Source organism: Desmodus rotundus, chromosome 9 (assembly GCF_022682495.2).
Source record: "Desmodus rotundus isolate HL8 chromosome 9, HLdesRot8A.1, whole genome shotgun sequence".
Taxonomy (NCBI): domain Eukaryota; kingdom Metazoa; phylum Chordata; class Mammalia; order Chiroptera; family Phyllostomidae; genus Desmodus; species Desmodus rotundus.
In genome coordinates this window covers 58406460-58433362 of record NC_071395.1, presented here as the reverse complement: position 1 = coordinate 58433362, position 26903 = coordinate 58406460, and the positions used below count along the sequence as shown (strand labels likewise).

The 26903-nt window shown below is 58.9% G+C and overlaps 3 protein-coding genes across 11 annotated transcripts; 1 reads left to right on the top strand and 2 right to left on the bottom strand.

Moving 5' to 3' along the window:
- Positions 1-1184: 1184 nt before the first annotated feature.
- Positions 1185-9419, bottom strand: GJC2 (gap junction protein gamma 2). The gene is made up of 3 exons (XM_053930484.2): positions 9380-9419; positions 4410-4483; positions 1185-3502 (listed from the first exon to the last, which is right to left on the bottom strand). Exon 3 carries the CDS (start codon positions 3481-3483, stop codon positions 2197-2199), a length of 1287 nt encoding a protein of 428 aa, XP_053786459.1. The 5' UTR covers positions 3484-3502; positions 4410-4483; positions 9380-9419; the 3' UTR covers positions 1185-2196.
- Positions 9420-10567: 1148 nt separating this feature from the next.
- Positions 10568-18965, bottom strand: LOC128779143 (guanylate kinase). Of its 8 annotated transcripts, none has more exons than XM_053930567.1 (8): positions 18810-18965; positions 13240-13353; positions 12939-12980; positions 12240-12336; positions 11320-11458; positions 11151-11235; positions 10907-10992; positions 10568-10808 (listed from the first exon to the last, which is right to left on the bottom strand). In XM_053930567.1, exons 1-8 carry the CDS (start codon positions 18868-18870, stop codon positions 10773-10775), a joined length of 660 nt encoding a protein of 219 aa, XP_053786542.1. In that variant the 5' UTR covers positions 18871-18965; the 3' UTR covers positions 10568-10772. The 8 variants fall into 8 exon arrangements, with proteins under 8 accessions (XP_053786542.1, XP_053786540.1, XP_053786541.1 ...); XM_053930565.2 differs by lacking the exon at positions 18810-18965 and adding an exon at positions 18600-18789 and having other exon boundaries at positions 12939-13087; XM_053930566.1 differs by lacking the exon at positions 18810-18965 and adding an exon at positions 18600-18788 and having other exon boundaries at positions 12240-12317.
- Positions 18966-18970: 5 nt separating this feature from the next.
- Positions 18971-22206, top strand: LOC128781575 (large ribosomal subunit protein mL55-like). 2 transcript variants are annotated; one of them, XM_053930575.1, is made up of 4 exons: positions 18971-19106; positions 19859-19946; positions 21541-21742; positions 21975-22206. In XM_053930575.1, exons 2-4 carry the CDS (start codon positions 19897-19899, stop codon positions 22122-22124), a joined length of 402 nt encoding a protein of 133 aa, XP_053786550.1. In that variant the 5' UTR covers positions 18971-19106; positions 19859-19896; the 3' UTR covers positions 22125-22206. The 2 variants fall into 2 exon arrangements, with proteins under 2 accessions (XP_053786550.1, XP_053786551.1); XM_053930576.1 differs by having other exon boundaries at positions 19856-19946.
- The last annotated feature ends 4697 nt before the right edge of the window (positions 22207-26903 follow it).

Here is a 26903-nt window from a genome sequence, read left to right as displayed (position 1 = left end):
TGGGAAACTGACCTTCAGGGTACAAGCCAGTCTCCTGGCCCTGCTGGCAGTGGATGCCTGCCTTTCTTGCTGGCCCTCTCCAGCTACTATGGCTGTTATGTACTCCAAGTCCCACTGTTCCCCGCCCAGATGCCCACCCATCTCCCTGAGGTCCTGAGGCTGCTGCAGAAGGCTGACCTTGGGGCATGGAGGGGCCTTGGACAAAGTTCATTCTTTGCAGGTGTCCATCACTACCAGCTCTGCCACTTGCTGTGCCCATCCACACCCGTGGGGGTCAGGTATGGCTAGCAGCACAGCCCCAAGTCCAGGACTGCTGGTTTTGTGGACCTTCCTCTTTTGGAGAGGTGAGCTGTATGCCCCTGCTCTGGATCCCGATTGGCATTGCCATCCAGGAACTTCCTGAGGCATGGCTATCCTGGGAGTGGGGCTCCTGTGGGGCAGGTCTCCCCAGGAAGTGCAGCTTTCCTAGGGGTGGGGCTCCCCTGGGGACAGGGCTTGCTAAGGAGGGGCTCACCTAGGGGCTCAGCCAGTCTGATCCCAGACAGAAGAGGAACTTAGCTTACCACTGACATCTGACCAGAGGCAGGCTGAGGCCAGGGCTGGGGTTCAGCCCTGACTTGGGGCTTGGCCATGGGACAGCAAAGAGAGGGTTTGCAGCCAGGAGAGGTTGTCAGGACTTGCCCTAGACCTGAGGGAGGCTTTGAGGCAGCTGGGGTCCCCAAAGTCTAAGCCCCTCCCTCTCCTACCCCCTGTTCCCTCCTCTCTGGCACTCTTGCCCACATTTGCCCCTCACCAAAGCCACCACTGATGGCTCTGGCTGCCACCCAGACGATGCTGGGCCTGAGACAGCAGTGCCCCTCTGTTTCCTGGGCCTCAGGCTGACCTTGGCTCTGACTATTAGGGCCTGGCCTGCTCTTTGTTCTTACTGTCTGCAAGCTTGGAGGCGCCCGCTCAGCCTGCTGCCTGGCATGGAGCTGCACCCAAGCATCTTTGAGGAGCTGCTCTCTGGGCGAGCCTGGAACTTTGCTGTGTACCTAGAGACCGGTGATGCCACACCACACAAATACATACATTTCCTTGAACATAGCATGTGTGCACATGTGTCACATGCACATATATAAACATGTGCACCACACACACAATGGTTGTAAACAAAAGTTAGTTTTTTATTTTACACTCTTTGTTGGGGAGGCTGTGTTTGAATTAGGAGCCCCAGAGCCCCTTCCCCCAGCAGCACCAAAGCTGCACCCTCTGGCCACCACCCTGTTGGTCCCAGCAGCAAGGTAGACTGACATCTTTGCAAAACTTTTAAGTCTGTCCCAGAGGAAGGACCCGTGCCAGGCAGCTGCAAAGTTCAAAGGGTGTGGCCACGTCCACCCCAGCCTTCCAGGGCCTCAGCCCAGATGTCTGGGCAGGGACCCCAAGCAGGATGCAGGCCTGACCCACATTCTCTCTGAGGAGAAGAACAAGCAGCTCATTCACTGGGGCCTAGAGGACCCAGGCAGGAGGAGGCATAGCCCAGGGCTGCCTCAGTTTCCCCTATGTAGGAAGAAGACTCAGAATCGCTTCTGGCTCTGCAGGAAGCAGCACATAGGCTGGGGGCCAGGGTACTGGTAAAGGGACAGGGAGTAGGGACAGCAACTGTACCCCCAATGCCCAGACCAGGCATCCCTGGACATCACACCTGGGCTGCTGCAGGGGAGCAAAGAGGAAGCCCGGCACTCTGTCCAGAGCCCTTGTCCTGAGGCTCTGGCCCCGTTCCAGGGAGGCTCCGAGGGAAGGACTGGGCACCCAGTCCAGAGCAGTTCAAGGTGCCTCTGGATGGGGTAGGGGGTGGGGCAGTACCCTAGCCACAGTCCAGCCCACCCGTGGGGGCTTTAGGATCAGAGCTGGAGACCCTTCCTGGTTGCCAGGCCCATTCTCCCCTCTTATCCAGGACACAGAGGAGGCTTGGGTGGGAAGAGGCAGTGATACCGAGCAGATGGTGCCCTTCCCCTTCCCACCTCTTGCGAGGAGGAGGACTGCCAGCCCAGGAGGAGAAGGAGGACGAGGGGGAGGGGGGAGGGGAAGGGGGAGGGAGACGGGGCGGAGGAGGAGGAGGTTCTCTGCTTCCACTGAGTCCAGTCCCCAACCTTATCCCCAAGTCCCCACTGGTGACTGGCTGGAGGGAGAACTGAAAGCATTGGGGGAGGGGCCTCATATCCACACAGTGGTCTTCCCCTCCCTGCTGCTAGCACTGCCCTTCTCCGAGTCCACCTTGGGTTTGGTCCCCGGCCGGCCCTGGCCCCCTCCCGTGCCCACCGACGTAGCACTGCCTGATCCGGATGCGGACACACTGGTCCTCGGGGGCCCCTGGACGGGCGCTGGGAGGCTGGAGCAGGGTGGGCGGTTACCGTCCCCGAGCGTATGCCGGTCCTGCAGGGCCCGCTGCGCCAGGCTGGCCAGATCTGGGTTGCGGGCGTGTGCGCGCTCTGCCGCGCGCACCACAAAGCTGTAGTCGGGCGGGCAGGCCAGGCCAGCGGGCGCAGCGAGGAGTGGGCAGGGCGGCAGGTGTTGCACCGGGCTGGGAGCAGCGGCCGGGGGGCGACGGGCTCTTACAGCGTCTTGCGCACTGCCCAGACCCAGGTGCGCCATCTCGCAGAGGTTGAGCAGCAGGCAGAGGCAGCTGACCACGTACATGACCAGCAGGAAGACCGTTTTCTCTGTGGGCCGCGACACGAAGCAATCGACCACGTGCGGGCAGGGCCGGCGGCTGCATGGGAAGAAGGGCGGCACCTCAAAGCCATACAGAAGGTACTGGCCCACCAGGAAGGCCACCTCGAAGGCGGCCCGCACCACCAGCTGGGCCACGTACACACGCATCAGGCCCTCACGCTGGATGCGCCGCCGCCCATCGTGTGGCCCGTTGGTGCCCGGGGTCCCTGCCGCCTTGGCGTCCCCGCCTGCACCCTTGGCCACGCTCTCATCCTCCACCTCGTTCTCCTCGCCCTGGCCCTCTGCTGCCCCCGGCTCCTCATCTTCCTCCCCCAAGCGCAGCATGGGCTCTTCCTCGCCCAGGTCGATGGGCTGGGGCCAGCTCGGGTGGGATGGCGGGGGTAGTGGCAGGGGCGTGGGGGGCACACGGGACCCGGGGCTGCGGCCAGGGGCGCGGCGGCGCTCCTGCTGCGCAGCGCGGGCTAGGCGGTGCACAGCATATCCGAGGTACATGACTGAGGGCGTGGAGATGACCACAATCTGGAAGACCCAGAAACGCACGTGGGACAGGGGCGCAAAGGCATCGTAGCAGACGTTGTCGCAGCCTGGCTGCCTGGTGTTACATGTGAACTTGGTCTGCTCGTCTGAGTAGATGGACTCGCCTCCCACAGCAGTGAGCACGATACGGAAGACCACCAGCACCGTGAGCCACACCTTGCCCACAAACGTGGAGTGGTGGTGGATCTCCTCCAGCAACCGCGTCAGGAAGCTCCAGCTCATGTTGGTCATAGGGGCGGGGGGTGGGAACCTGTGGGCCACAGTAGAGCTCAACCTAGGTGGGGAGGAGGAGGGCGGGAGGGGATGTGGGAGTGGGGGTTGGTGGGACCTGAGGACAAAAAGCAAAGTTCAACCCTGGGTAGGGGACAAGGAGGAGCAGGAGGATGGGGAGGGAGGGATGTATGACAATACAGGAATAGAGCTCCACCCAGAGGCAGGAGGAACACTAGGGCATGAGTCCTAACCCAGCAGTGGGGTGCATACATGGATAGTGGGGCCTGGGTGGGCAAAGGACAGAGCCCACACAGACAACAGCTGCCTTGCTCCAGCTGACTCTCTCTCATCCCTGCAGCCCTCAGACCTGACTCCAGGTCCTCGTGGCCTGGAGCAGAGCCAGCCCCTTCTATACTCCCTTAGCTCCCAAGCCTTGCCCATCCTCCACTTCTGGAGACCCCACCCTAGGCCCTGAGAGGCACAGGGAGTCAACTGGGTGATCCTACTTTGTGGGGCCAACAGGAAATTAGAGGCCAGCCCCATGTACCCTCAGCCCCCACACCACGCAGCCCCCAGGAAGCATGGGGGGAGGGGCTCCAGCTTGCCCAGCCCCCAGTGCTTCACCAAGCCCAGACCCCCACTCCACACCCTGCACACCCCTTCATGCCCTTCCTCTCATGGGTTCCCTCCAGTCCTTTGCAGTCCCAGCTGGGGGGTGGGTGAGGCCAGGCATCTGTCCAGGGTGGAAATGTGTCCAGTGAGGCACACCTGTGACACTCAGAGACAGTCATGGGCTACTCACCACATCCCAGACCAGCTGACCTGAGTGGGCGTGTGCCCAAGAGAAGGAGCTCTTTGGGCAGAGCCAAACAACCCTGGCCCCAGGTTTCCAGGGCAGCATCTCCCAACACCCACCTTCCCTACTCCGTAGCCAAGGCCAGTACCTCCTCTTGGATGGTTTGGGAAAGGAGATCCTTGGGTGCCTGGTGTGTCTGGCTCCTTCCCTCCTGGAACAGGCCTAGGAGGCAGTGTGGGCAGGTGTGGGATGGAGAAGCAGAGACAGGCAGGGCTACGGGCCCTATTTATGCAGCTGGGCCTCTCCCCTAGGCTGTAGGTGGGGAGGAAGAGAGGGTATCCAGGGTTCCTGGGGAAGTGACCCCACTTCCTCACATCTGAGTGCACAGCCCATCTCAGAACTACTCATGCAATACAAACAGATGCACACTCACATTCACTCACATATTTACAGGTGTACACCCACTCACAGATATACGTGCACACTCTTGTGCACACAAATACACGCATTCACATGCAGTTACCTCACACACATGCACTCAGACGTGTGCATACAAGTGTACAAAGAACTTAGACACGTATACAAGTGTACGCACACTTATAGGCATGTGCACACACTGATATGTACAGAGACATGCACACTCACATGTGCACATGCACTCATATGCATGCACACACAGGTACAGACTAGCTCAGGTCCGCCCTTGGGACCACCTTCTCCCTCACTCAGCCTCAGGCAAGGTTCACGGAGGACCCCTCAGGCCTGAGGCCCGCTGCTCTCCCTCTGGTGCCAACCCCACTCTCCTCCAGGACCTGACATATCGCAGGAGGCTGAGGCCCCCACCACCCCTGCAGGAACCCGGAAAGGGTCTGGCAGAGTAGCCCCCACTCCTCTCTCTCCCAAGACATAGGTGGCTCAGTCAGGGTGCAGGCAGACCTGACTTGTGTTTCAGGTGTATTAACTGGTTCTCTGGGGAGAGCTTTTGTGCCATGCTCAGTAACTCCTGTGGTGGCAATGCCCGCCCGACACCTGTGAGATGTGATGGGGGGGTCCTGAGACCAGCTCTAGCTTGGCATGATCAGACCCTACCCTGGGGGTCAGGGAGGGTGCTCTGTCTTGGGGGGCTTATGCAGGTCAACTCAGGGCCACAGAGACCAGATAAGAGGAGAAACCAGCAGACTGGTAGGCTAGAGTGGTCATCTGAGGAGCCATCCTGGGCAGCAGGAGGGGGGGGTGACCCTCCTGTCTCTGTCCCCTCAGCCCCATGGAGGAGCTCAAGGCAGCCTTCAGGCAGGGGCAGAGGCTCTGGCTCTTCGGACCAAGTGCACTTCCATGTGCTAATCCATGTGTGTGCAGGGCCTGTGTCACACATGCAAGTCAAGGTGCAGTCATCCCAGTCAGGGGCTGGCACTGCTCTGCTCTGGCCTGGGAGACTCCTGCCCTGTGAGACTCCTGCCCTGGTCCCAATGACACACACAGGGGACCTCACAACTATACTTTCAGCTGGTGCTGCCTGCTGACCTGACACACCGATCCAGAGGACCAGTCCCAGCACCTCAGGAAATGCACCTGGAGCAACCGGTGGTGCTGGAGAAAAGGAAGTGCTAGCATGAGCCCCTTCCCCCCACATTGCCGGGGCAGGAGCTCAAGGAAGGAGCTCCCATGTGTGTCTGAAGCTGGGTCAGTTTGGGCGATAGAGTGACGAAGTGAGTCAGGTAGCATATAGATGAGGTTATAGTAGATTATTACCAAGGAAATAAATGAGCCCCACTGATACAAATGATTGACTAAATAACTAAATGAGGACATTCTGAATAGTTTTTGCAGCCCGTGTTCCAGGAGGGGAGTCCAACTCACCATTCCTCAGAGGGGGCTGCCCAGGGCACCCACCAGGAGGGGAGAGTGGAACCTGTGTGGGCCCCCTCAGGTATGCCAGGCTGAGAGCAAGGGCTTGGCTGTGATTTGAGGAGAAGGGCCCTGCCCCTGCTGCCATGATCCCCTAGACCTCAGTCCAGGCCACCAGAACACAAGTCCCAGAAGGGGCTCCAATAACACACCCAGCCACCAGGACACCCAAGGGCATCTCACACAGGGCTCCAAGGGTCCTAGCGACCCAAGATATGCATGCCACTGGGGGACTCGGGGGTGGGACTCTGGGGGGAAGTGAGGACCACGTGCCTCACGGGGGAACCTGAGGCAGCAAAGGTCACAGGGAAACTCAAGCATCAGAGGGAAGTGTGGGCTGTGGAGCTGGCAGTGTTGACTGACGAGCATGCCATAGGGAATGTGGAGGGGGGTTGGTGATTACATGGGAACTCCTCCCAGTCTCTACAACTTCTCTGTAAGCCAGTGTTGTAAAATAAGAGCCTCAATTGCAATAGTCCCCGCCTGAGCACTTTGAGCCCCTGCCCCATTTCCCCCCACCCCCAGCACATGTGTGTCTCTGTGGAAGCTGCAAGGTTGGAGTAGGGACTGGCTGGTGGCCTGTGCTGAGCTGCAGGGGCCGTTGGGGCTGCTGGGTGGTGACACCACCAGGGCTCAGCAGGCCTGGTGGTGGAAATGGGTTGCTGGCCTTTCAGGGATCCAGGCCCTGGGGATTTGCAGGGGCCTTCATCCACAGGGAACCCCATCCACAGCAAAATGTTAGAACAAGTGTAGGTAAGGGCTGGCCAGGGATCCTGGATGAGGTTTGGGAGAGGGACCTGGGTGCCCCTGAGGCTCGGGGTCTGGGAGGCGGCAGGCCTTGGAAGGTCAGCAAGGGTGTTGAGAGGGAGAGGTGACTGTTGGGCCAGTGTGGGCACAAACGGGCTCCTCATGACAGTCAGCCATCTCCACCAAGAGCCTGGAGGAAGATGCCCAACGGCTTCAGTGGGTGTCAGGATGGCCTGTCCTGGGGAGAGCTGGCCTGCCACTCCAGTGCAGACCCAGGGTAGTGGTCTCTCCAGGGTGGCAGCTGGGCTCTCCTGCCTCAAGTGCCCCCACCCCCAAGTCTGAGCAAAGGTCCTGCAGGGCTGGGAGCCAAGGATGGCCCAGCGCCATCCTACAGTGCATCAGGCCACAGCCTGGCCAGCAGTCTCCTTCCCATCTCTGGCCAGACTTCCTCCCAGTCCCCGAGGGCCAGGGCGGGTGGGACTTTCTTTGCAGAGGGGGGCACTGCAGGCAGGGCCCCAGTGCTCTCCATGCAGCAGGGCCCCTGTGCTGGGAGCCTCCAGGGCCTGGAAAGAGGCGTCTCAGGCAGCTTTCCTCCTCCCTGAGGACACAGAGATCCTGCATGCACCTGGCACTGACAACCCTCACCCACAGGTGAGCAGCCATGAGTGACTCAAAGTGGGTCCATCCTTCGAGGCTGAGGCCTTAGCAGGAGCCCAGATCCTGCCCCCACCCACACACCTGCTGAGGGGCCCTGGGGGGCACAGGCCTCAGCAGGCCTGGTACTGCCTGCCCACCTCCCAACTGGACCTCAGCACTTGTCCCAGGTCTCCCCTCAGCTCTGCAGTGACTCCATGGGGTTCTGTCTTGCCAGGTACCTCCCTGGGACACTTGACTCCTGTCCTGGAGGTCTCTGTTGTATTTTGACTAGGCTCCCTGGTCACCCAAGACCCAAATCCCAGGCCTAGGGACTGTCTACCACAAAGGCACTGCAGCTCCCATGTGCAAAACAGCCACCACCCCACCCCCCAGCAGCCCAAGGAGGGTTGTAGGCCCTCAGATTGGGCCCCAGGGAGCCTGGGCTCTCCATCAAAGCCCTCATCCTCACAAGGCCCACAGGGCCGGCCTCCTCGGTGCCTGGACTCACACACACTCACACTCCCTTCTGGGAAGTTCCTTCCACACTAGGACGGGGAGGTGCCCCCACCATGTGCTCAGTAGATGCAGAGGGGTGAAGGGACACCTGAGCTGGGAGGAGGATGGGTACAACTAAGGCCTTGAGTGCCTGCTCCCTCCCAGGGATGCAAGGGACCCCAAAGGGGCAGAGAACTTATTGAGGACTCTGGGGCCCCTCTCCACTGCAGCTGGGATCAGGAAGTGAGGGGAGTTCCTCCTGAAGGGGTAGGGGTGGGCCTGGGGAGAGTCGAGGTTGTACAGCCCTGACAGCTCCAGTTGCTGGGCCTGTGGACTCTCTGGATCTTCCCAGGCACTGCTGGCTCAGGGTAGGGTGCAGAGCCCACCACCCAACCCTTCTGGGTGCCCATGCTCTCCATACCTCCTCCCAAACTGCTCTAGGTGAAGCCACTGCAGCCAGCACGCTGCCACCTTTCTCAGCAGAATGGAGCATGCTCACCCCTTTCTCTCTGCACCCCACACCCCACCACATCCACTTGCTCCACCACAGCCCAGCACACCACAGGTCCCAGGCAGATGGGTAAGGGAGGTGCCCTGCCCCATGCAGCAGCCCCGACCACTCCTGGACCAGCCACTGCTCCTTGCAAAAACCTCTGCCCACTCCTGCCCACCTTCCTTCCCCTGGCAACCCAGTCAACTCACTCACCGTGTCTGGGGTACACTGGGGGTCCCTCCTGGGTCTGTTCTGTTCTCTGCTGACCTGTGGGGCCCAGACCTGAAGATCTGGGACCCATGAAGACTAAAGGAATTCCCAGGACAAGCACAGGCTTGTTGAAGCTGGGTCAGGAGCAGTGTGGAAGGCAGAGAAGTGTACCTCTCTGGCTTGACTGCCCTTGTATGGGGTGGGGCTCCCAGATTCCCCCCAGGCCTGAACAGCCTGAGGCCCCAGCCTCTGGGCACATGGCAGCTGCGTGGCTAGTGTGGGCTGGCCAGTCCTGCACAGCCCAAGGGGCCCCAGCTGCTGTGGAGGTGCTGGGCACACATCCCTTCCCTCCCACTCATCAGCTGGCCTGAGCAGCTCCCACAGCTCTGCCTCCTCCCACCCTTGGGTCTTGTGATCCCAGAAGAATCTACTGGTCAGGATCTATTGATGAGAAGTGGGCTTGAGACAGAGCTCTAGAATGAGACACCTGGCCAGGCTGAGCACCTGTCATCTCCCAGGGACAGCCATTTCTGGAGAGGCCAGACCTGGCCTGAGACCAAGCCCAGAGGGGAGAGTGACACTGATCAGACCCATAGGGCACCCCGCACCTGGTCCCCTTGATAGCATCCTACCTTTTTCAGGCCAGAAAATGTAAGTCTCTGTGAGCCCTTCCACCTGCTGGCTGGTCAGACACTGGCTTCCAAGGGTGTGCACCCGGCAGTCCCATACCCGACCCAGGGCCACCTCTCACCACCAAGCACAATGCAGGGGGAGGGCCTTCAAGGGCCCCATTGTTCCCCTCAAGGCCCAGGGTCTGAATCCCCGATTGTCCCTGGAGCTGTACGGGGCCAAGAGAAGGAAGGGCCTCCCCCAGGCTGCACAGTGGGTTGGGAGGCAGTCGGCTTTGCCTTACCTGCCCTGGGGCCTGCCCAGTGCCCCTCTGCCCACTGTCCTGTGCCCAGGCCTAACTCCCACCAGGCCTCCTCTGTACACCTGGGCATATGGACGCCAGCCTCCCCAACTACATCTGCCTGGGCTCCCTTCCTCCTCTTGAGCCTGTGTCCACTGTCTTGGTCTCACCCCAAGAGCGTGGCCTAGGCACAAACCACCATATCCCAGGGCACCACAGCTGCTCTGACCTGAAACTAGTGGCAAGGGAGGTGTCTTCTCAGACTCAAGGGAGCATGGAGCCCCAACAGAATCCCCCAGGTCTCCAGAACTGACCTCACCCAGACCAGTTGGCCAGCTGGGCTTAGTGGGCTGTGGGTAAGGCCAAGGGAGTGTATGGCACATGCAGGCCTCCCAGACACCAGGGTCCAGCTCCTACAGTCTCAGCACCCCCTTTGCAAGTCAACAGTGTCTGTCCCTTGCCACCCCTCGCCTGGCTCGGAGACCAGGAGGAGGGGTGGCTGGAGCAGGATGAGGCCCCAAGGCCTTCTTCGGCCAGCCTCAAGGAATCTTGAGGAACTAGTGGTAGAGGTGTATGCTCCTGGCAGCCCCACCCCCCTGCTCCCACCTGCGCCTCAGGGCAGGAAGCAGCCCAGCCTCTGGGGAACCCCCACTCTGAGGGTTCATCTCCTGTTCATCTCCTAGACACAAAGGTGGGAGGGCATCCCTGCTGGTCTCTGGGCTGTGGCTCCTGGGCACACAAGGAGCCTGGGTAGTTGTGTGCTGTTGGGGAGCAGCCCCACTGGCCAACAGCCCAGAGTAGCAGACATGGGGGGACCTGGAGCCTGCAGCCCTTTTGGGACTGGTGATTTAGGAGGCGGCCACCAGGAGTGGCAGCACAGCATAAAGAACACAGGGACAGGGCAGCAATCCATGGGCTCAAGGCCACTCTCACCAGCAGCTCTTTATTAGGATGCCAGCCCAACTCCCACAGGAGAGTGGGACTGATCAGGGGCACCCAGAAATGGGCATGGGGAGCAAGGTGAGAGAGGCAGGCAGAGCCATCTTGCCAGGGACACCCTGGCCACCAGAGTGGGTGCAGGGTCCAGTCCAGGGGGGACACAGCTGATGGCATCCTCAAGAGCAGCCAGTCCCTTGGATCTTCTTGATTTCCTGCAGGAAAGAGGAAGAAGGGTTTGCCCTGAACCCCATCCCCTGTCCCACGCCCTTTCCTGCACAGAGATCCAGCCCTGCCCCCTGTCGGAGCCCACCTCTGAGAGTGCTTCCTTCAGGGCCCAGTAGGCCTTGTCCAGGCTGTCGTTGACAATGATCAGGTCAAACAGGCCGGGCTCCTTGCCTGGGGTGGGGAGGGGGGATCCCCGCAAGGCCAGTGGAGGCTCAGTGAGGGTTGGGAAGCTGTAGATGACAGCTCCTGCCTCTGCCCTCCCACCTCTGGCAGGTGAGTCAGCTGCTATAGGGGAGGGTCAGGGACACCAGCCAAACCCACACACTCACTGCTTTCCATGTCTGCCCGGGCAGCAGCCAGCCGCTTGGCCAGGCTCTCTTCTGTCTCCGTGTTCCGTTGCCGCAACCTCTGTTCCTGAGGTGCCCAAAGAGGATCAGAGCCTGCAGGGAAGCCCTGGCACCTCCTCCACCCCTCCCTTGCCTGGATCCCCGCCCCCACCAGGACTTCCAGCGAGGGTGGTTGCACAAAGATGTAGATAGGCTTCAGGTCAGTCTTCTTTATGTTCCGAACACCCTGGAGGTCCACATCTAGCACACAGATTCGGTTCATGGCCTGTACCACTCGCACGGCTGCTTTGCTACGGAGGCGGGGAGGGAGGACAGCACTCAGCTAGGGCTCCCTGAGCCCTAGTACCCCCACCACCTCCACTGACATCTGCTGGGGTCCCTGCTCTGGGCCTGGGCAGGAGAGGCAGGAGCCTGCAGGGGCCCACTCTGACTGCAGCATCTGCTCCCCTTTTCTGGAAGCACTCCCTCAGTAGCCCTTGCATGCTGGGCCCTCTGCTAGGCTGGGGGAGGCAGCTGGGAGGGGAAGAACACGGTCCCAGCTGTCACCACTGGGCTCAGGGCTCCTGGGTACCCAACCATCTAAGGGTAACAGCAGCCCCAGCAACCCCTTCCAGGGCTCAATGCCCTTGCCAGCTGCACCTGGGGTAGAGCACAAGGGTCCCATGGTGGCTGAGGTACAGGCTGCACAGAGCAAGCATGGGTCCACCTGTGCAATGACACTGCTCTGGGGGTGTAAGGGGTGGGGGTGGGCAGCTATTGCTGGCCTGGGACCCTTCCAGGCTGCCTTACTAGTTGGAGGGAAGGGGTAGGGAGGAAGTACAGCCTGCAGACCTCTGAGACCCAGGCCCTCTGACTCTTCACTGAATACTGGCCCAGCACGTGGCCCCCAGTGCCCACAGCTACCTGGCCAGGTGAGCTCAGATGGGGCCAGGAGGAAACAGCCTGGAAAGCCCAGACTCTTGACCCCTGGAAGGGCTGGGTCCCTCACCCTGACAGCCAGGAGAGAGAAGCCCTTGCGTGGGCTGCCCACTCTAGGTCCCTGGGGGTTTAGAGGAAGGGAATGCGTCCCACCTAGTCCCATAAAGGTTCCCCGAAAACTCAGCGTGCTCAATGAAGTCTCCGGCGGCAATGTCCCGCTGCATCACCTCCCTGGACACAAAGTAGTAATCTGCAAAGGGCAGGAGCTGTTGAAGCTGTCCGCAGCCAGGTCATGAGGGCCCGGGCAATCCTACATGGGCAGAACCAGCTTCTGTCCTGTGCCTGTCTGCCCATCTGTCAATCCACAGAGCTGTTCCAGCCCTGGGCAGGGAGATGTCTGACGAGGGGACAGACACCACTTCTCACACTATCCTCACTGAAGGGGGCCTGGAGACCGCCAGCTTCAGTGGGGAGGCTGGGGGGACTTCAATGCTCTGCCTCAGGAACTACAAACACCCTAAGGTTACAAAAGATGCTTGTGATACCAGAGAGCCCTAAGTCATGTGCACGGCTCTGCCCTCAGCTGCATGGCCACACAGTGCAGCGCACATGCTTGGAGCACGGCCCCACGGCTGCCTGGCCCCCGCCAGCCTCCCACGTGGATATGTGGCGTCTGCAGAAGATCTGATGCCCGTTACCTAACTAGGCCTGCTCTTCCACCCACCCTGGAGGACAGCCCCCATCAGATGGGGAGACTGAGGCCTCATGCATCACCATGACAGTTGGGGGGTGGGAGGTGACTCCAGACTTGTACTGGAGGGCCAGTGCAGGGCCAGTGCAGGGCCAGCTCACCTTTGCCATTCTCTTCTCCGGGCCTCGGGTCCCTTGTGGTGTCTAGGAACAAGCACCTGTGACCCATCCAGAGCCGACTGGGACCCATCTGGGCCATCCAGAGCCCACATATCCCATCCCCAGGGCCTTCCCGAAGAACCCAGCTCAGCCTGTGGCAGGGTAGGGGGGTCAGCAGTATGGGCATGTCCCATGTGTGAGGGAGGGTTCCTGGGGGATTTAGCAGCATGGGCATGTCCCTATGTATGTAGGGGTGTGGGGCTCCAGGGGGTCACCGGGGCCCCCCAAACCCCTAGGACCTCACGGGACACGCTGAACCCGAAGATGCTGTCGTGCTCCTGTAGAAGTCTCTTCAGCAGGGTGCTCTTCCCTGCCCCAGAAGGTCCACTCAGGACAACAGGCCTTGGTCCTGACATCCCTATGGGTAAGTGGGAACAGAGATCAGCAGTCCTGTGGGACCCCCGTGGGTGGGGTGGCTGCAGTTGCACACCCCCCAAACTCTCACAGGAATTGAACAGAGCTGAGGGCCATACCAAAGCCCAGCCACACCTCCCTGAGCTGTGGACTCCCTGGCACCAGACACATGGCCTCCCCAGCTGTGCACTCCCACCCCACCCATGGAGGCTGGGCTTCTGCTCCTGGGAGGGGCACATCTGGGTCCCCACTCCTGCATCTCCTGGCACCATGCTCCAGAGGTGGCCGAGGTCAAGGTCAATGGAACCCAATCCCTGCTCTGGGAACTTCCATTAGGAAGTGAGGGACTTAGAGAGGGACCACAGCTTCCTGACCACACTCCCATACATGCTGGGAAGCCAGCAGGAGGGCAGCCTCCCAGCCCAAGGCACAGGGCTCAGACAACTGCCATAGATGAGAGCAGCTGAGGCAGGGGGGTTTGGACAGCCATCACCCCAGCCAGCTCTGTGCCCGCCTGACACCCCCAACCCCCTCCCCAGGACAGGACCTACCTCCTGGGTGGGGTTCATCCCCCTCAGTCAGCCAGGGCTATTCAGGATGAGCTGGGAGGGGTGTGTAATCCCAGTCTGCTCAGGTCTCTAAGCACTAAACTCCTCCCAGGGCAGTCAGTCCCGCCCACTTGGGGCCTTGGGGAAGAGAAGGCTGTCCCTGGCCCCTCAGAAGTAGCCTGCGTGCCCAGCCACCTTCCTGATGGCAGGAAGGCCAGGTGCAAGTGCTCCCTGCCTCCAAGGGAAACCCCTGATGGGCGTGGAGGAGTTCGAGCAGCTCCCTATGCAGGCCTGGCTCTGTAAGCCATCTGGGGACCCCCTGATAAGGTGTGGAGGCCCCCAAGGTGCAGTTCAGTGACTAGCACACTGGCAGTGAGGCCCAGGAAGGACAGGCCGCTTGGCTCAGGGACGCCCTGCTGCCCATCTCCAACAGGGCCCCCAGCGGACACTGCTTTCCTAATCTACAATGTAGGCTAACTGGGTAATCTCACTAAAGCACTGCTATTCTGGGCCTACCATAGTACCCACGTGCTCCCTGTAGAAGAAGCTGGGAAACACAAAGGAGGAGGGATCCACGGGAACCCACCAACACTCAAGTGTCATCTCTGAGTGACCAACTCTTAGCTCCTGGGACTCCTGCGAATTTCCATTACAAAAATGCCTTGTTTCTATGTAGAGATCATCTCAGTGGATGGACTCCCAACTCCTCTCTGGCATCCCAGTTTCCCACCCAAATACATGTGCCACATACACACCCGCATTCCACATACACATGCATACACATGGTTCTGAGCCCAAGGCAACTGCCCACTAGCAGAGTGCAACCCTGTCCCTCCCCAGAGGCCTGGACACAAGAGGTCCTGTCTCTCCCTCACTGGCACCCTTCACAAAGCCCCATCCCCTGCAGGAAGGATGTCCCAGGGGCAGTCCAGCCTACTCCTCTGGGTGTGTCCTCATTTCCTAGGCAATAGGTGACCAGGAAAGGCAGTGGAGGGAAGGACCCAGCAGGGCAGAGGAGAGGCTGGGGGCCACCAGGTCCCAAGAGAGGCTGAGGAGTCCAGGGTCCAGTCTCATCACTGCCTGGCCTCTGGTCAGTGCTGAGTTTCTGCCTCTGGGGCCGGGCAGCTGTGGCCACGCACTGGTCTCTTTCTCCTGGACCTGATGGAGTGTTAGGCACCACAGGTACGTGCGTTCCTCCAGAGCAGGAGTAGCCCCCAAAAGACACACTGTACGATGGCCACACTGATGGCCCAGGAGGCCTGCCCAAGCCTTGATCATGGTGGCAAACCCTCAACCCAGTGGGCACTCAGGCCCAGCACCCAACTTGGGTAGAGGAACCCAAAGGCTCCTCTACCACCTTGTCAGGGATATTGGGAGTTGCCCTCCAGGGTGCTCGAGGCACCGAGAAGGGAGAACAGCCCACCTGCCTGCTTGTACAGAATCCCTTCAGGGATGCTCTGCTGTCTATCATGTGCCTGCCATAGGCGGGCACCCTGCCCTCGTACCTCCACAGCCCCGTGGGCACCCCCCAGCCTCCAGCAGGAGCTGCTATAACCTGCCCAGCAGGACCCAGTGCTCCTTCTCCAACACGCCTTCCCGTCAGGCCACACCTCCTTTCAGGCCACACCTTCTAGCCCTGAGCTCTGACACCTGGAGTGGGCCACCCTGCAGGGACTAGTCTTCAGTCAGGACCAAATACCACACACCAAATCCCAGAACTGACACCCTCATGGGGCATGTGGCACAGGTCCTACTTGTCACCTTACATCCAAATGCTGGTTTCTATACGGGGCCCTCCATGCTGTGCTGGGACGGTGGCAGGGGAGCCTGTCCCACCAAGCCACAACCCCAGCCCAGGGGGAGCTCCTACCCCAGGCCCACTACCTGCCTGCACTGGGCCAGTGGTGAGCAGGGGCTGCGCCTGCACAGAATTAGCTGGCAGCTGTTAAGCTCATTCCCTGCCCCGCTACACAGGGCATCCTCCTGATGAGCCTGCCCCTACATCAAACTCAAACTCCAGGCACCCCAGTGCAGCCATCACCTGCCCCACTCTGCACGCTCACGACAGAGAGGTCCAGTCTGCTCAGCCTGGCCAAGTCTTACCCTCTGCTGCCCACAGAGCTGAATCCTGCCTGAAGGCTGGCTCCCAGAGCACAAGGGCCACATAGGAATGGCCTGGCCCTGCAGAAGTGCCTGGGGAGTCGTGGGAGACAGGGTTCTGTCCAGTCACTATACAACAGAGCACTTACTGAAGCCACCTTCCACAGCACACCTGTAGTGGGATGGCACTTTGGCCTCAAGGCCTCAACAATCAAGTACTCGGAGACTGACTTTGGCCCTAGTGCCTGCAGGACCAACTGAGGGCATCTGTGTTCTCCAGTCCTTGACTATCCCACAATCCTGAACCTTAGCAGCCTGGCAAGAAATGGGAAAGTGCACAGTACCGCAATAAAAACTTGGGATGCAAGCCCATGCATCCCAGAGTGCTCTCCGCTGGAACCCTGCCCAAGGAGCACCCAATGCAGCCAGGCAGTCTTTTTGCAGACCACAAGAAGGAACCTCCTCTTTCCACTTTCATCCCGTACCACCCCACCTCCCTCCCACTCCTCCACAAGACACCCAAGATAAGGTGTGACCTCTGAGATTGGAAAACACGGAGAGGAAAGGTCAAGTCCTGCCAGCCATCTTGTAAACCACAAGATGGGAAGAAATCTGGCTCAGGACAGCAGGTGATGCCCCACCCCTCCCAAACAGACCCTGTGGGGCAGGACTTGGTGACACGTCCTGGCCAGGTAGTCTTGACAAACCCACTTAGCCTTTGGGAAACTGGCTTGAACTGGGACAGCCACAAAGCAGCTAGCCATTTCCTTCTCACTTCTCCTCACAATGGGCGAGGACTATTCCTTCCATGAGAACAGGCTAGCCCCTCAAAAGCACTAGCAAGAGCCATACCGTGCAGGACCCCAGGCCTGTCTCGGTGCTGCATAGTGTGTCTAGATCTCTTTCCATACAAGAGAAGGCCTGGATTCAGGCTGCACCAAATCCCAATTCTGCACCATGGGCAGAGAGCAGAGGAAGCACAAGAGGGGAAGGGTCCCTGGCAAGCAAGCTACGAAGCAGGAAGGGCACAGGCCCTACAGAGAATCAGCCTCACCCTCACAGACAGGAAACCAAGACCCACAAATGCAAAGTCAACAGGTACCAGGGGAGACAAAACCAGGAAGACTAAGTCTTCCTGCAGAGTCAGCAGGTAGCTGGGGAGACTGAGGCTCAGCCCACAAAGGGTCAGCAGGGACTTGGAGACGACTACAGAAGTGCCTGCTTCCATTCCAGTGCTCCCAGTGCCTTGCTTGCATTACTTACCCACCCTCCAGGTGCACTGGAGCCACCTCTTTCCACCCCCAACCACATTACCACATACCCCTTTTGTTTCTGCTCCTCCTCAGATCAACTGAATGTGTTTTTCCAGCAATGTGGAATATGCCTCAAAAGACAGAGGTTTACGGTTTAGGAGTAAAACAAAACAAAACAAAGCAAAAACCAATTCTGGTGTGGCAGAACAGAAAAAGTAGCGAGTGTACCATTGTAACTCCCGGAATCTTCCACTCAAGGAAATTGCTGATATCACCCATCCCAGCCAAAGATCAAGGTCCAGGTCTAAACCCAGTATCTAAACAAAACCCAGGCACACTGTACCCGTCACAGGTGTGACCCCAACCCAGGTATAAGTGAACTGGGTGTTGCAGGCAGTCGTGTGGCATTCGATGAGCAGGAATAGAGTGGGGACTCACCTGGCAGAAAATTAAGCTCCTCAGGGGCAACACAGGAAACCCCACCTGTCCCTGATACCTCCTGGGGGCCCAGAGGAAGGTTTTCCTGCATCTGTCACAGCAAGTCATGGTCTGGAAGGTCTAAGAATGATAGAAAACTCCAGAAAAGCCCACATTTGGACATGCATGCTGCCTAGGAAACTCACAAGAGGCTGACCAGGAGAGGCAAGTCTCGGTTCCCCTCTTCCTGTCCCTGTGGGCCCCACCCCACACTGGCTGGCTGGCACCACTGCTTACAGTGCCTCTCCTCCCCAGTGAAAGACAACAGTGACAACAGGTGAGGTGCCACGCCTCACTGCTCCTCCCCAAACCAGCCCTTGGATGATCTAGGCTCGTTCCCTCTCTGTTCCCGAAAGAATGTCTAAGAATAGGAGAGGGGCGGCCCCATTAACCTAGACTTGACGGCTCTGGGCCCGAGAGAAGCTGAACATCAAATCACCACACCCCCAAATCAGGAGAGCCTGTCTCAAGCATCTGCTTCAGGGCCCGGTAGCGGAAGTCCAGGAGTCCTGGGCCCACGACCGGGCACGGGCTGTGGGGAATCCCGCTCGGGCGGCCGTCGCGGCCTTCGGCACGCAGGGTTTTCACCTCTGCGGCGCGGCCCACCTCAGGGAGGGGGTCAGGCTGCTTCCCCTCCGCCTCCAGCGTGAGTCCTCAGGCTGCAGGGGTTTCAGAAGCTGGCGCCTTCCGTGCCAGAATTCCCACCTACGTTTTGAGAACTCGCAGAGAAATTGACTTTTAATGTGCCCGAGTAAGAAAAGTGGCCACCGAAAAAACCACTTCAACATCCATAGACACGGAGAGGACACAACCTCAGAACGAGAGAGACCCTGTAAGTGGTGTCAATGCACCTCCATGGAAAGCCGCATTACCCAATCCTGGCGTCCCCGGCTCTGCTCGCTGGGCCTCTGCGGCAAGCCAGCCCTGGAAACCCCTGAGGACTGCGGGGGCGGCCCACGAGGACCCCGCAAGAGCGGTATCCCCGGCGCATGGGGAGAGCTGAACGCGAACAGCTCGGACACGCAGGGTCGCGGCGGCGCCCAGGAAGGCCCTCGGGAGCGTGCACACCCAGTGCCACTCACCGTCCGACGGGGCGCGGCCCAGGGCGGCCGCCGCCAGCCCCGCCAGCGGGCGCCGCAACATACGCGACCACAGCCAGCACCCTCGGAAAAGTACGTAGCGGTGCCGCACCAGCCCACTTCCGCCCGCGGGGCCGACGTCAGCACCGTCCCTGTCCCGCCCCGCCCCTGACGACTTGCGTAAGCGCCGCGCGAGGGAGCGCTCGTGGAGGACTTGGGTCCGCGCCGCCGGTGGTCGGCCACGAGGGCACGGATCGCTGCACCGCCACTCCCACGCCGCCAGACCGTGGCTGTCCCGAGGTCAGTGAGCGTGGCAGGTTGGAGCCGCGTCGTGCGGGCCGGGCGTGCTTCCCCAAGGGAGGGAGGGTTCTGGCTCCGCGGGCACCCGCTAGGAACCACACAGCGTTTCCCTCTGCGGCCGGGTGGTCTCCTAAGGCGGAGGGAGTCCTGCAGATGCCCTGCCCTGACAGGCAGGGGACAGCGAGGCAAACCTGCCTCTATCGGCCCCCGAGTGCTCGTTTCTGTTTCTGGGGGGTTGGAATGCTGAGACCTCAGGCATTTGGCTTTGAAACTTCCGGTTTGTCACAGCACAGTCACAGACACTTCCCTGCCAGTCCGGGCTTACTAAGACTGACCCTGGGCCTCAGCTGCCTCCACGTGCCACAGGGACCCTTACCTCGCTGGACTCTGTGAGAACTAAATGATCGTGGCCAACATGGTGTGAAGCAGCCTCTATTCTTGTTGCCTTCCGCGTTCAGAGCAGCTTCCTGTAACTCCCCCGAACCGGTTTAGATCCTGCCCATACTGACCAAGTCAGGATTTTGGGGAACAGGACCTGGGCATCTGCCGTTCACAGACCTTCGGCAGGTGGTTCTGATGTCAGGTCAGGGCTGAGAGCTTGATAGCTTACTGGGAGAGACTGCCATTGATCTAGGAATAAGATGCCTGCTTGGAGATGTGACTGGGTCTGTGGCTTGCTTTTTGGCTAGGGCTAGGCAAGGACCAGTTATGTGGAAAGCCAGCCTGTTAAAAAGACTTTTCTTGCTCAGCAGGTGACACACCGGGCCAGTAATTGACCCTCGGCCTGCACATGCCACAGTGGTGCTCAGGAGGAATGGCAGTTGCAGGCAGCATGCTTGGGTAAGCACCAGCTTCCAGGCCCCTTAGGGTTGCCGTCACAGGGCCACCCAAAGGAAGGTCAACTCTGGAGCCTCAGGCTGTGCTCTTAGGCATGCCCCCCAGCCAGTGTGTTTACTTGGATAATACACACAAGTACACGTGTACAAAGACTTTGACAGGGTATTGAGGGGGAATAGGAGCAACGTTGGCTACTTAGCACCAAACAGGTAGTGGTGGCAGTTGCTCCCTATTCAGAGCCTGCAGCCTAGCCCTGGAGAATGCCATGGCCTTCCTGCTGTTCCCACTGGAACTGCCTCTCCATCTGCCTATTCCCTTTGCCCCACTGCCTCCCCCAAATGGGAAGCACAGTGTGGTTAGTGTTGCCAGAGGAGGAAATGAGGGCAGGTTTCTTGTTCTGTGGAGTGTGGGGAGATGGAGGTGGCACTTGAAGTCTGAGTTGGTGTGAACACGGGAAAGGGACCTTGGCTGCAGCGTTCCCTGGAGGGCCATCATCCTGGGAGAGGTTCATGTGGGAACTGATGCTGTTCCCAGTGGGAGAGTATCCATGTTCTCTTCAAGGGTTGGCTCTATCCCCATCCAGAAGCTTCCTCAACCCACTGATGTCAGGTTCTCACAAGTGGCTGTGCCATGGCCTCCTGACGCTGACCGCAGGCTTCTCTGATGCTGGAGCTGCCCACCATCTCCTTTCTCCTGTCCTTCACTTCAGAAGTCAGGGACTGGCTCAGCTGGTGGTCTTGGGCCTAACAGTAAATAAGCTGCGGTTCTTGTGACCAGGCCATCAGAGCCTAGCAGAGGAGATGGGCCCACAACCCTAGGTGTCAGCTGCAAAGTACATGGGGTGGGTCTGAATCCGAAGCTGCATGAGAGCCAGGCTGGAGGGAATTTGGGGGTCACAAGGCAAGGCCCCAAGTGGGTGAGAGACAGGGGTGGGGCAGGCAGGGACTTGCAGTTCCCTGTCACCTTGGAGCATGTGCTATGCCCTGTGTAGGAGGTCTTGAGTGTCTGCCATGTCCGGAACCGAGTGGGCTCCACAGGTCGTGTGTGCTCAGGATGCCCCAACAGAATGCCACAGCCTGGGTACCTTGTTCCCCGTGATCCTGGAAACTTTCCTCTTCCTGGTTCATAGATGGCCACCTTCTCCACATCCTCACAGGGCAGAGAGAGAGCAAGTTCCCGTCTCTTCTTATAAGGCACCATTCCCAATACAGGGGCTCCACCTTCATGATCTCATGTAACCCTGATCACCTCCCAAAGGCCCTGCTCTTAATACCATTTTATTGGGGGTTAGTGCTTCAACATGTGAATTTGGGGACATACTCAGTGCACAGCATCAGGTCTATGTTCCTCTTTTAAGAGGCTGCTTCCTGCTCTAGGGCTCATGTTCAGGACTCCAGACTCCTAGAGGGTGCTATCCTAAACCATCTGTCCTTAGCAGTCTGGAAGCCTTGTATTCTCACCCCCCTCAGCCTCTTTCCAGACATGGCATACAAGCTACTGTGACCACATCCCAGACCTAGGGGGTTGCTGTGGGCACCCACCGGAGCTGGTCAGCCTGGTCTCAGCACCTGCCGCTAACTAGCATGTGCATCTGCAGATTGCTGCGGCAGCAGGTGGTGTTGGGGGCTGCCCCTCTGGGCCGCTGCCTGCACATGTCCTCCCATCAGGCTGACAGCAGCAGAGCCTCGCTCACGCGTGTGCACAGACAGGCCTATGCACGCCTCTACCCTGTGCTCTTGGTCAAGCAGGATGGCTCCACCATCCACATCCGCTATCCAGAGCCCAGACGAATGCTGGTGGTAAGCTCTCCTCCCTGGAGTGTGGGTCTGGGCTAGGTGGGGGAGGGGAGGGGAGGGTGGACAAGGCATGAAACTTCATGCACCAAGATCAGACAGCAGCAGTGGGCTGTGTGGAAACAAACAAACAAAATGTCCTGGGTAAACAAGAAATTTCTATAAAAAGGGGGAGAGGTGGAGCTGGGAGGACATCCTTGTCCCTTTTGATGATCAAGTACACACCCTCCCTCCACAGATGCCCATGGACCTGGATGCCCTGTCCCCAGAGGAGAGGCGGGCACGTTTCCGCAAACGTGAGGCCCAGCTCCAAGGGAAGGAGAAGGAGCCAGAGCTCATCGATGACTTTGACTTGGAGCGGTACAAGCAGTTTTGGACCAAAAAGTGACCATGCCCACAAGCTGGCCTGGCTCAGGATGCTGCAGAGGGGGAGGGGCATTCATCTTTAAATTGAGCATCCAGATTGTAAATCCATCTTGTCTGTCTTTATCAAACATGTACTGGAGGGGGCTCCCTAAGACTGAGCCCAGTGGAGGACTTAGAATTGGGTCAAGCTGTGGTTTTAGGAGGAGGCTCAAGAGGGCACATGAGCTGTCACTGCAGGAGGCGCCTACTGCTGCACAGCCACTCTGGGCTCAAGCCCCCACTGCCTGCATAAAGCATGGGGAGTAGGTAGGATCCAAGGATGTTGGCACCTATCCTGAAGCTGGCCTGCTCGGCCCCTCTCTGGGGGTCCCCTAGCCCTGCCCATAGGCAGTGAGAAGGTGCTTCCTGACATGGAATAAGGGGAGCAGCCCCATTGCTAACTCTTCAGGTCTTAGCTACATGCTACAATAGGCTGCCACCTTCTGGCCAAGTGGTAGGTCTTACATGGACAGGATGGGCATTCTACAAGACCTGAGGGAGCAATCGTGAACCTTTACACAAGCAGCTGACCTGGCCCAGGCCTGGGGCTGCATCTTGTCCAGGTCTGTAGGTTGATCCTGGGACCTGGCTCTTGGGCTCTTTCTCATAAACCTGAGGGTCTGTGGTAGAACATTGCCATACATACAAGTTGTGTGGAGGGCGTTCCAGGCATGACTAGAGAGGCAGAAGCCTGTGGGACATGACGCTGCCTCTAACAGCGGCTCACAGGGAGGAATGCCGGACTGAGCACCCACCATGGACTCCTAGCTTGCAGTCATCCTCCTTGGTCTGCTGAGCATGCAGCTGGCCATGTGCAGCTACTTTGGCAACTGCCCTCCAGGGTCTGCCAGCCTTCTGGCCTGCTCAGGGACATTCCCACCTGGGCCAAGTCCCTGGATCCCTCATCCCTCCAGCTGCTGCCCCACTTCACTGCTTACCACTCATCTCCATGGACACTGTGTGACTACTCACTGTTCATGGCCAAGTTACTCATGACACCTGTTGAAGATAGCAAGGAAAACCTTACTCAAGGTAGGGTTGTGGAGGTGGGTGCACTGGGAGGAAGAGGCTGAGTATTGCACAGAAAAGTGGGGATTTGTGCTAGGAGCAGGGTGGGGTCAGTAATGGGAAATAGTACTGACTGAGGAGTGGAGGTGTCTGGCTAAATCCACCTGATGTGATTGCTGCTGAAGGCAGGCAGGCAATCAAACTTTTGGGCATGAGGAGCCCAAGTAGATATGGAGGGTGGGGTTTGCTAGAACCGATGGCATAGAGATGGACATAGAGGCCCAAGGTCTAGTTGGAGAGATCTGGGCAGCCTGAGAGTGGTCAAGCAGACTCCTATCTGCATTCCATAAAGGTGGGGGCCCTTCTTATTGCCCCCTCCTATGCTTCTGTACCCCCTTTTCCCCAGTCACTTTGCCCTAAAATGCCATTAACACTGATTAACCCCAGTATCCAGACTATAGTTGGGCTTTCCCAGGTGGTGGTAGGGGTTTGGGGGAGCAGGCTGAGCTGACCCTGCTGCTCTCCAGTGCTTCCTTCATGCTCCTCTGGACCCATGCATCCTACAAGGACATGCTTCCCTCTACCAAAGCTGGGACCCTGCAGAGAAGCAGGCCTGTGGCTTTGGACTTGTCCACACACTGGAGGCCCCTGAGCAGGTGCAGGAGCACATCTGAAGCTCCCATGTGGGGGAACCAAGGCTCAAACTTGACATGGTGGTTGAGGCTCGAACCACCATGGAAGCCCCCACTGTTCACTCCCACTGTGGAAGCCCCCAAAAGGGCTAGTGAGGGAGTTAGCAGAGGTGAATCAGGAGAGCAGGTAGAGGCCTCTTCGTTGCCCTTACCACTGAGTACCTACAGGCCACATACGTGAGGTATGTGCTACAGCAGCATCCTGTAAAAGAACACACAAATGACAACATGGGGGACACCCTGTTGCAAGGCCTAGATTTGCAGCCACCCTACAGAGTGGATCCTGCATTCATTGGACCACTGTCACTGAGTCCGGTCTTTGACAGGGAGGGAGCACTTGTCCGATGACAGGTATGCCAAGCCATCAGCAGTGAGTGCCACTTGCCTGTGCAGAGCCTCGGCCAGCACGTGGGCAGACGTTCTTTCCGGCATTGCCGTGGACCACTGGACCAAGCTCAGTGCCGTGTGCGTCTATGCCCCTCATGCCACGTGACCACAATGGTCCCAGTGCTGTTGCTGCCCCCAATTCCCATGTGACAGCGGGAACCTCGGTGCTGCAGGAGACTCCTCACCAGCTCATCCTTGGGAGTGCCTGTCTGCAGGTTGTCGCAAACAGCGCATGGGGGATGGTGACTTTAGGGCACCGGTTCTGGGTCCTGGCGTCATCACACAATGTGACAATAATGGTGGTTGTGTTGGCCAGGCACTCAGGTCCAGCTTCCGCCCTTTCCGGGGTGGCTTAGGGAAGTGCTCCGGCACGGGGCTAAAACCAGAGCCTAGCGGGACCGGGACGTGGAAGGAGCGGTGCACAGGCGCGCATGGCAACACGGGATTGGCGCAGGCATGATGTCGCAGTGCGCCACAAGGAAGCGATAAGACCGGGGCACCTGGCGCTCCCACTCCACGTTTGGCTCTAGCCTAGGTGGCGTGCGGTGGGGGGACAGGACCAGTTCAGCTGGGCGACGTGCAGACCAGCGAGTAGAGGGAGAATGTCCCGGGGTCTCATGGGGGAGGAGGCGGCCTGGGTTCGTCTTCGCGTTGAGGACGCGGAAGGGGCCATCTCCCCTTGGAGGCTCTCCCAGCTTCCTGGCCCAGGAACTTGGAGCTGGTTCTCCGCAGTTGGGGATACCGTGCAGTCCCCCAAGAGTGGCTCCCTCGACAGCACTGTGTGAGAACAGTCGGCCAGGTGCCTTCGCGCCCAGGCCAGAAGCAAAAAGGGAGTCTGGGTATGGGCTGGCTGAGGGCCCTGGACCCCGGGTTTACAGGACTCAGGGCTCTCAGCAAGTCTGCTGTCTTCCCCTCTTGGCTCAGTTATGTTCCTGGCCTGAGATCCCTTCTTCTTCTCGGGAGCCTCCCTATGTTGTGAGCCCAGAAGTCAGGCAGCCCCCTGGTGTGAGTTGACAGGTGCAAGGGGCCACAAATGTGAGGCGCCCTCCCCTCTACTGCTCTAGGGCCCTCTGGAGTAGTAGCCACTCTAGAGGCAAAATGAGGTGGGCAGGAGATGCTGGAAGGGGCCTTGAGAAGGTCCCACTAATTCTTCTGCCTAGATGGGTAGGCCCCTATTTGAGCTACCTTCTACACCTACTATGCCAGCAGCTGGCCATGTGTGGTACCGAGGAAATTCACTCCGTGAAACAGATGTGTGTGGTCAGTGGCTATTGTGGTTAAACCCTGCCACTCTTGTGTATCCCCAACTCACAGACCCGAGTCACAAGAGCAGGAAAAATAAGCACAAGAAAGAAAAGAAAAGGAGCACAGGACCTGGGCAGCTTCCTTGCTGTTCCTGGCTCCTGCCATTTCAGTGCAGCAATTTCCCCATGGGGCTAGGCCAAGTGGTTAAGTGGCCCCTCACATTGGGCATTCTTTGGGTCTCAGCCCACCAGGACCCTGCCCACCTCAGGCAGGCCCTGTTCTCAGTGAAGCCTTGGAGCTTGTGCCCTGCCAGGGAACTGGAGGGCAGGCTTATGGGTCCCTACCAGGCCCCTGTGTAAGCAGGCAAGGTGTCGCCTCACCCCCAGATGACCCTAGGCCCACCGGGGAGACATCTGCCCAGGAGGTCCACCCGCCTTAGGCTTCAAATACTGCTACTTCTGCTTTTCTTTGTGTTGACTTACCTTTGTACTTAAAAACTTAAAAAAAAAACAATTTATTTTGGAGGGGAAGGGAGGAAGAGAACATCAATGTGTAGTTGCCTCTTGCACACCCCCAACTGGGGACTGGGTCTGGAACCCAGGCATGTGCCCTGACTGAGAATCAAACCGGTGACCCCTCTGTTCTCAGGCTGGCACTCATCCACTGAGCCACAACTTCGTGTATTTTAAACTGAAGGTCACAGTGTTCCAATACAAACTGATGTGTGAAAATGAGGTAAATGCCTTGAGTTCCAGCCAGACCTGAGACCCCACTGGGAGGGGGACTCCTGGTGGCCAGCAGAAAGGGTAGAGAAACCACAAATGGCTCAGCTGCAGGGCTTTGCTGAGGTATATGAGTGCAGGGGGGAAAGGTGGCCTGGGGTGGGGGGTGCTTTTAACTGGTAGGTGTGTGGTGGAGGTGGCCTTGTACCTAGAGACACTCTTATTCCTCAGCCACACAGGTACCTCCTGCCCCCTGTTCCATGCCTCCCTATTTATTTGCCTGCCGAGTCTGCTCTGCTCCTTCCAGGCAGGGCAGAACTCCAGGTGCACCTCCCCTCCCCACTCCAGCTCCTCTGCTGGGAAGTATGCCTGCAGCCATTCACCACCTTGTCCCCAGAAGACATGAAAACTTATAATTGCATTGGAGTAAAGACAAAACCCAAGCTGGATTGTTATGAAATATATTCAATTTGCCTCTACTTTTTAAAGACATAAAAAGTAAAGGGATTGATTATTTTGTCTTCAGAGCCCTGTTTCTCAACCTGTCAAGACTATTACCTCAGGCTGGATATGGCAGAGGGTTGGCCACACAAGGGTTGGATGACTACCTGGACCTTAGCTTGGCCAGGTGGCAGGTGTGCCCAGCCCAAAAGGGCTCTAAGGTCAGAGGGACAGCCCCCAAGGAACTGGTGGGGGGCCCACAGCACC

Excerpts from the sequence above, each read along its gene's own strand:
- GJC2 (XM_053930484.2), bottom strand. The coding sequence starts at position 3,483 with ATGACCAACATGAGCTGGAGCTTCCTGACGCGGTTGCTGGAGGAGATC.
- LOC128781575 (XM_053930575.1), top strand. The coding sequence starts at position 19,897 with ATGCCACAGTGGTGCTCAGGAGGAATGGCAGTTGCAGGCAGCATGCTT. Across the intron at positions 19,947-21,540 it reads GTTGCAGGCAGCATGCTTGG|ATTGCTGCGGCAGCAGGTGG; the intron begins GTAAGCACCAGC and ends GTGCATCTGCAG. Across the intron at positions 21,743-21,974 it reads AGCCCAGACGAATGCTGGTG|ATGCCCATGGACCTGGATGC; the intron begins GTAAGCTCTCCT and ends CTCCCTCCACAG.
- LOC128779143 (XM_053930565.2), bottom strand. The coding sequence starts at position 18,718 with ATGCGCCGGGGATACCGCTCTTGCGGGGTCCTCGTGGGCCGCCCCCGC. Across the intron at positions 13,088-13,239 it reads CTTCGGGTTCAGCGTGTCCC|GCTGAGCTGGGTTCTTCGGG; the intron begins GTGAGGTCCTAG and ends ACCCTGCCACAG. Across the intron at positions 10,993-11,150 it reads CCGGGCAGACATGGAAAGCA|GCAAGGAGCCCGGCCTGTTT; the intron begins GTGAGTGTGTGG and ends TCCCCACCCCAG.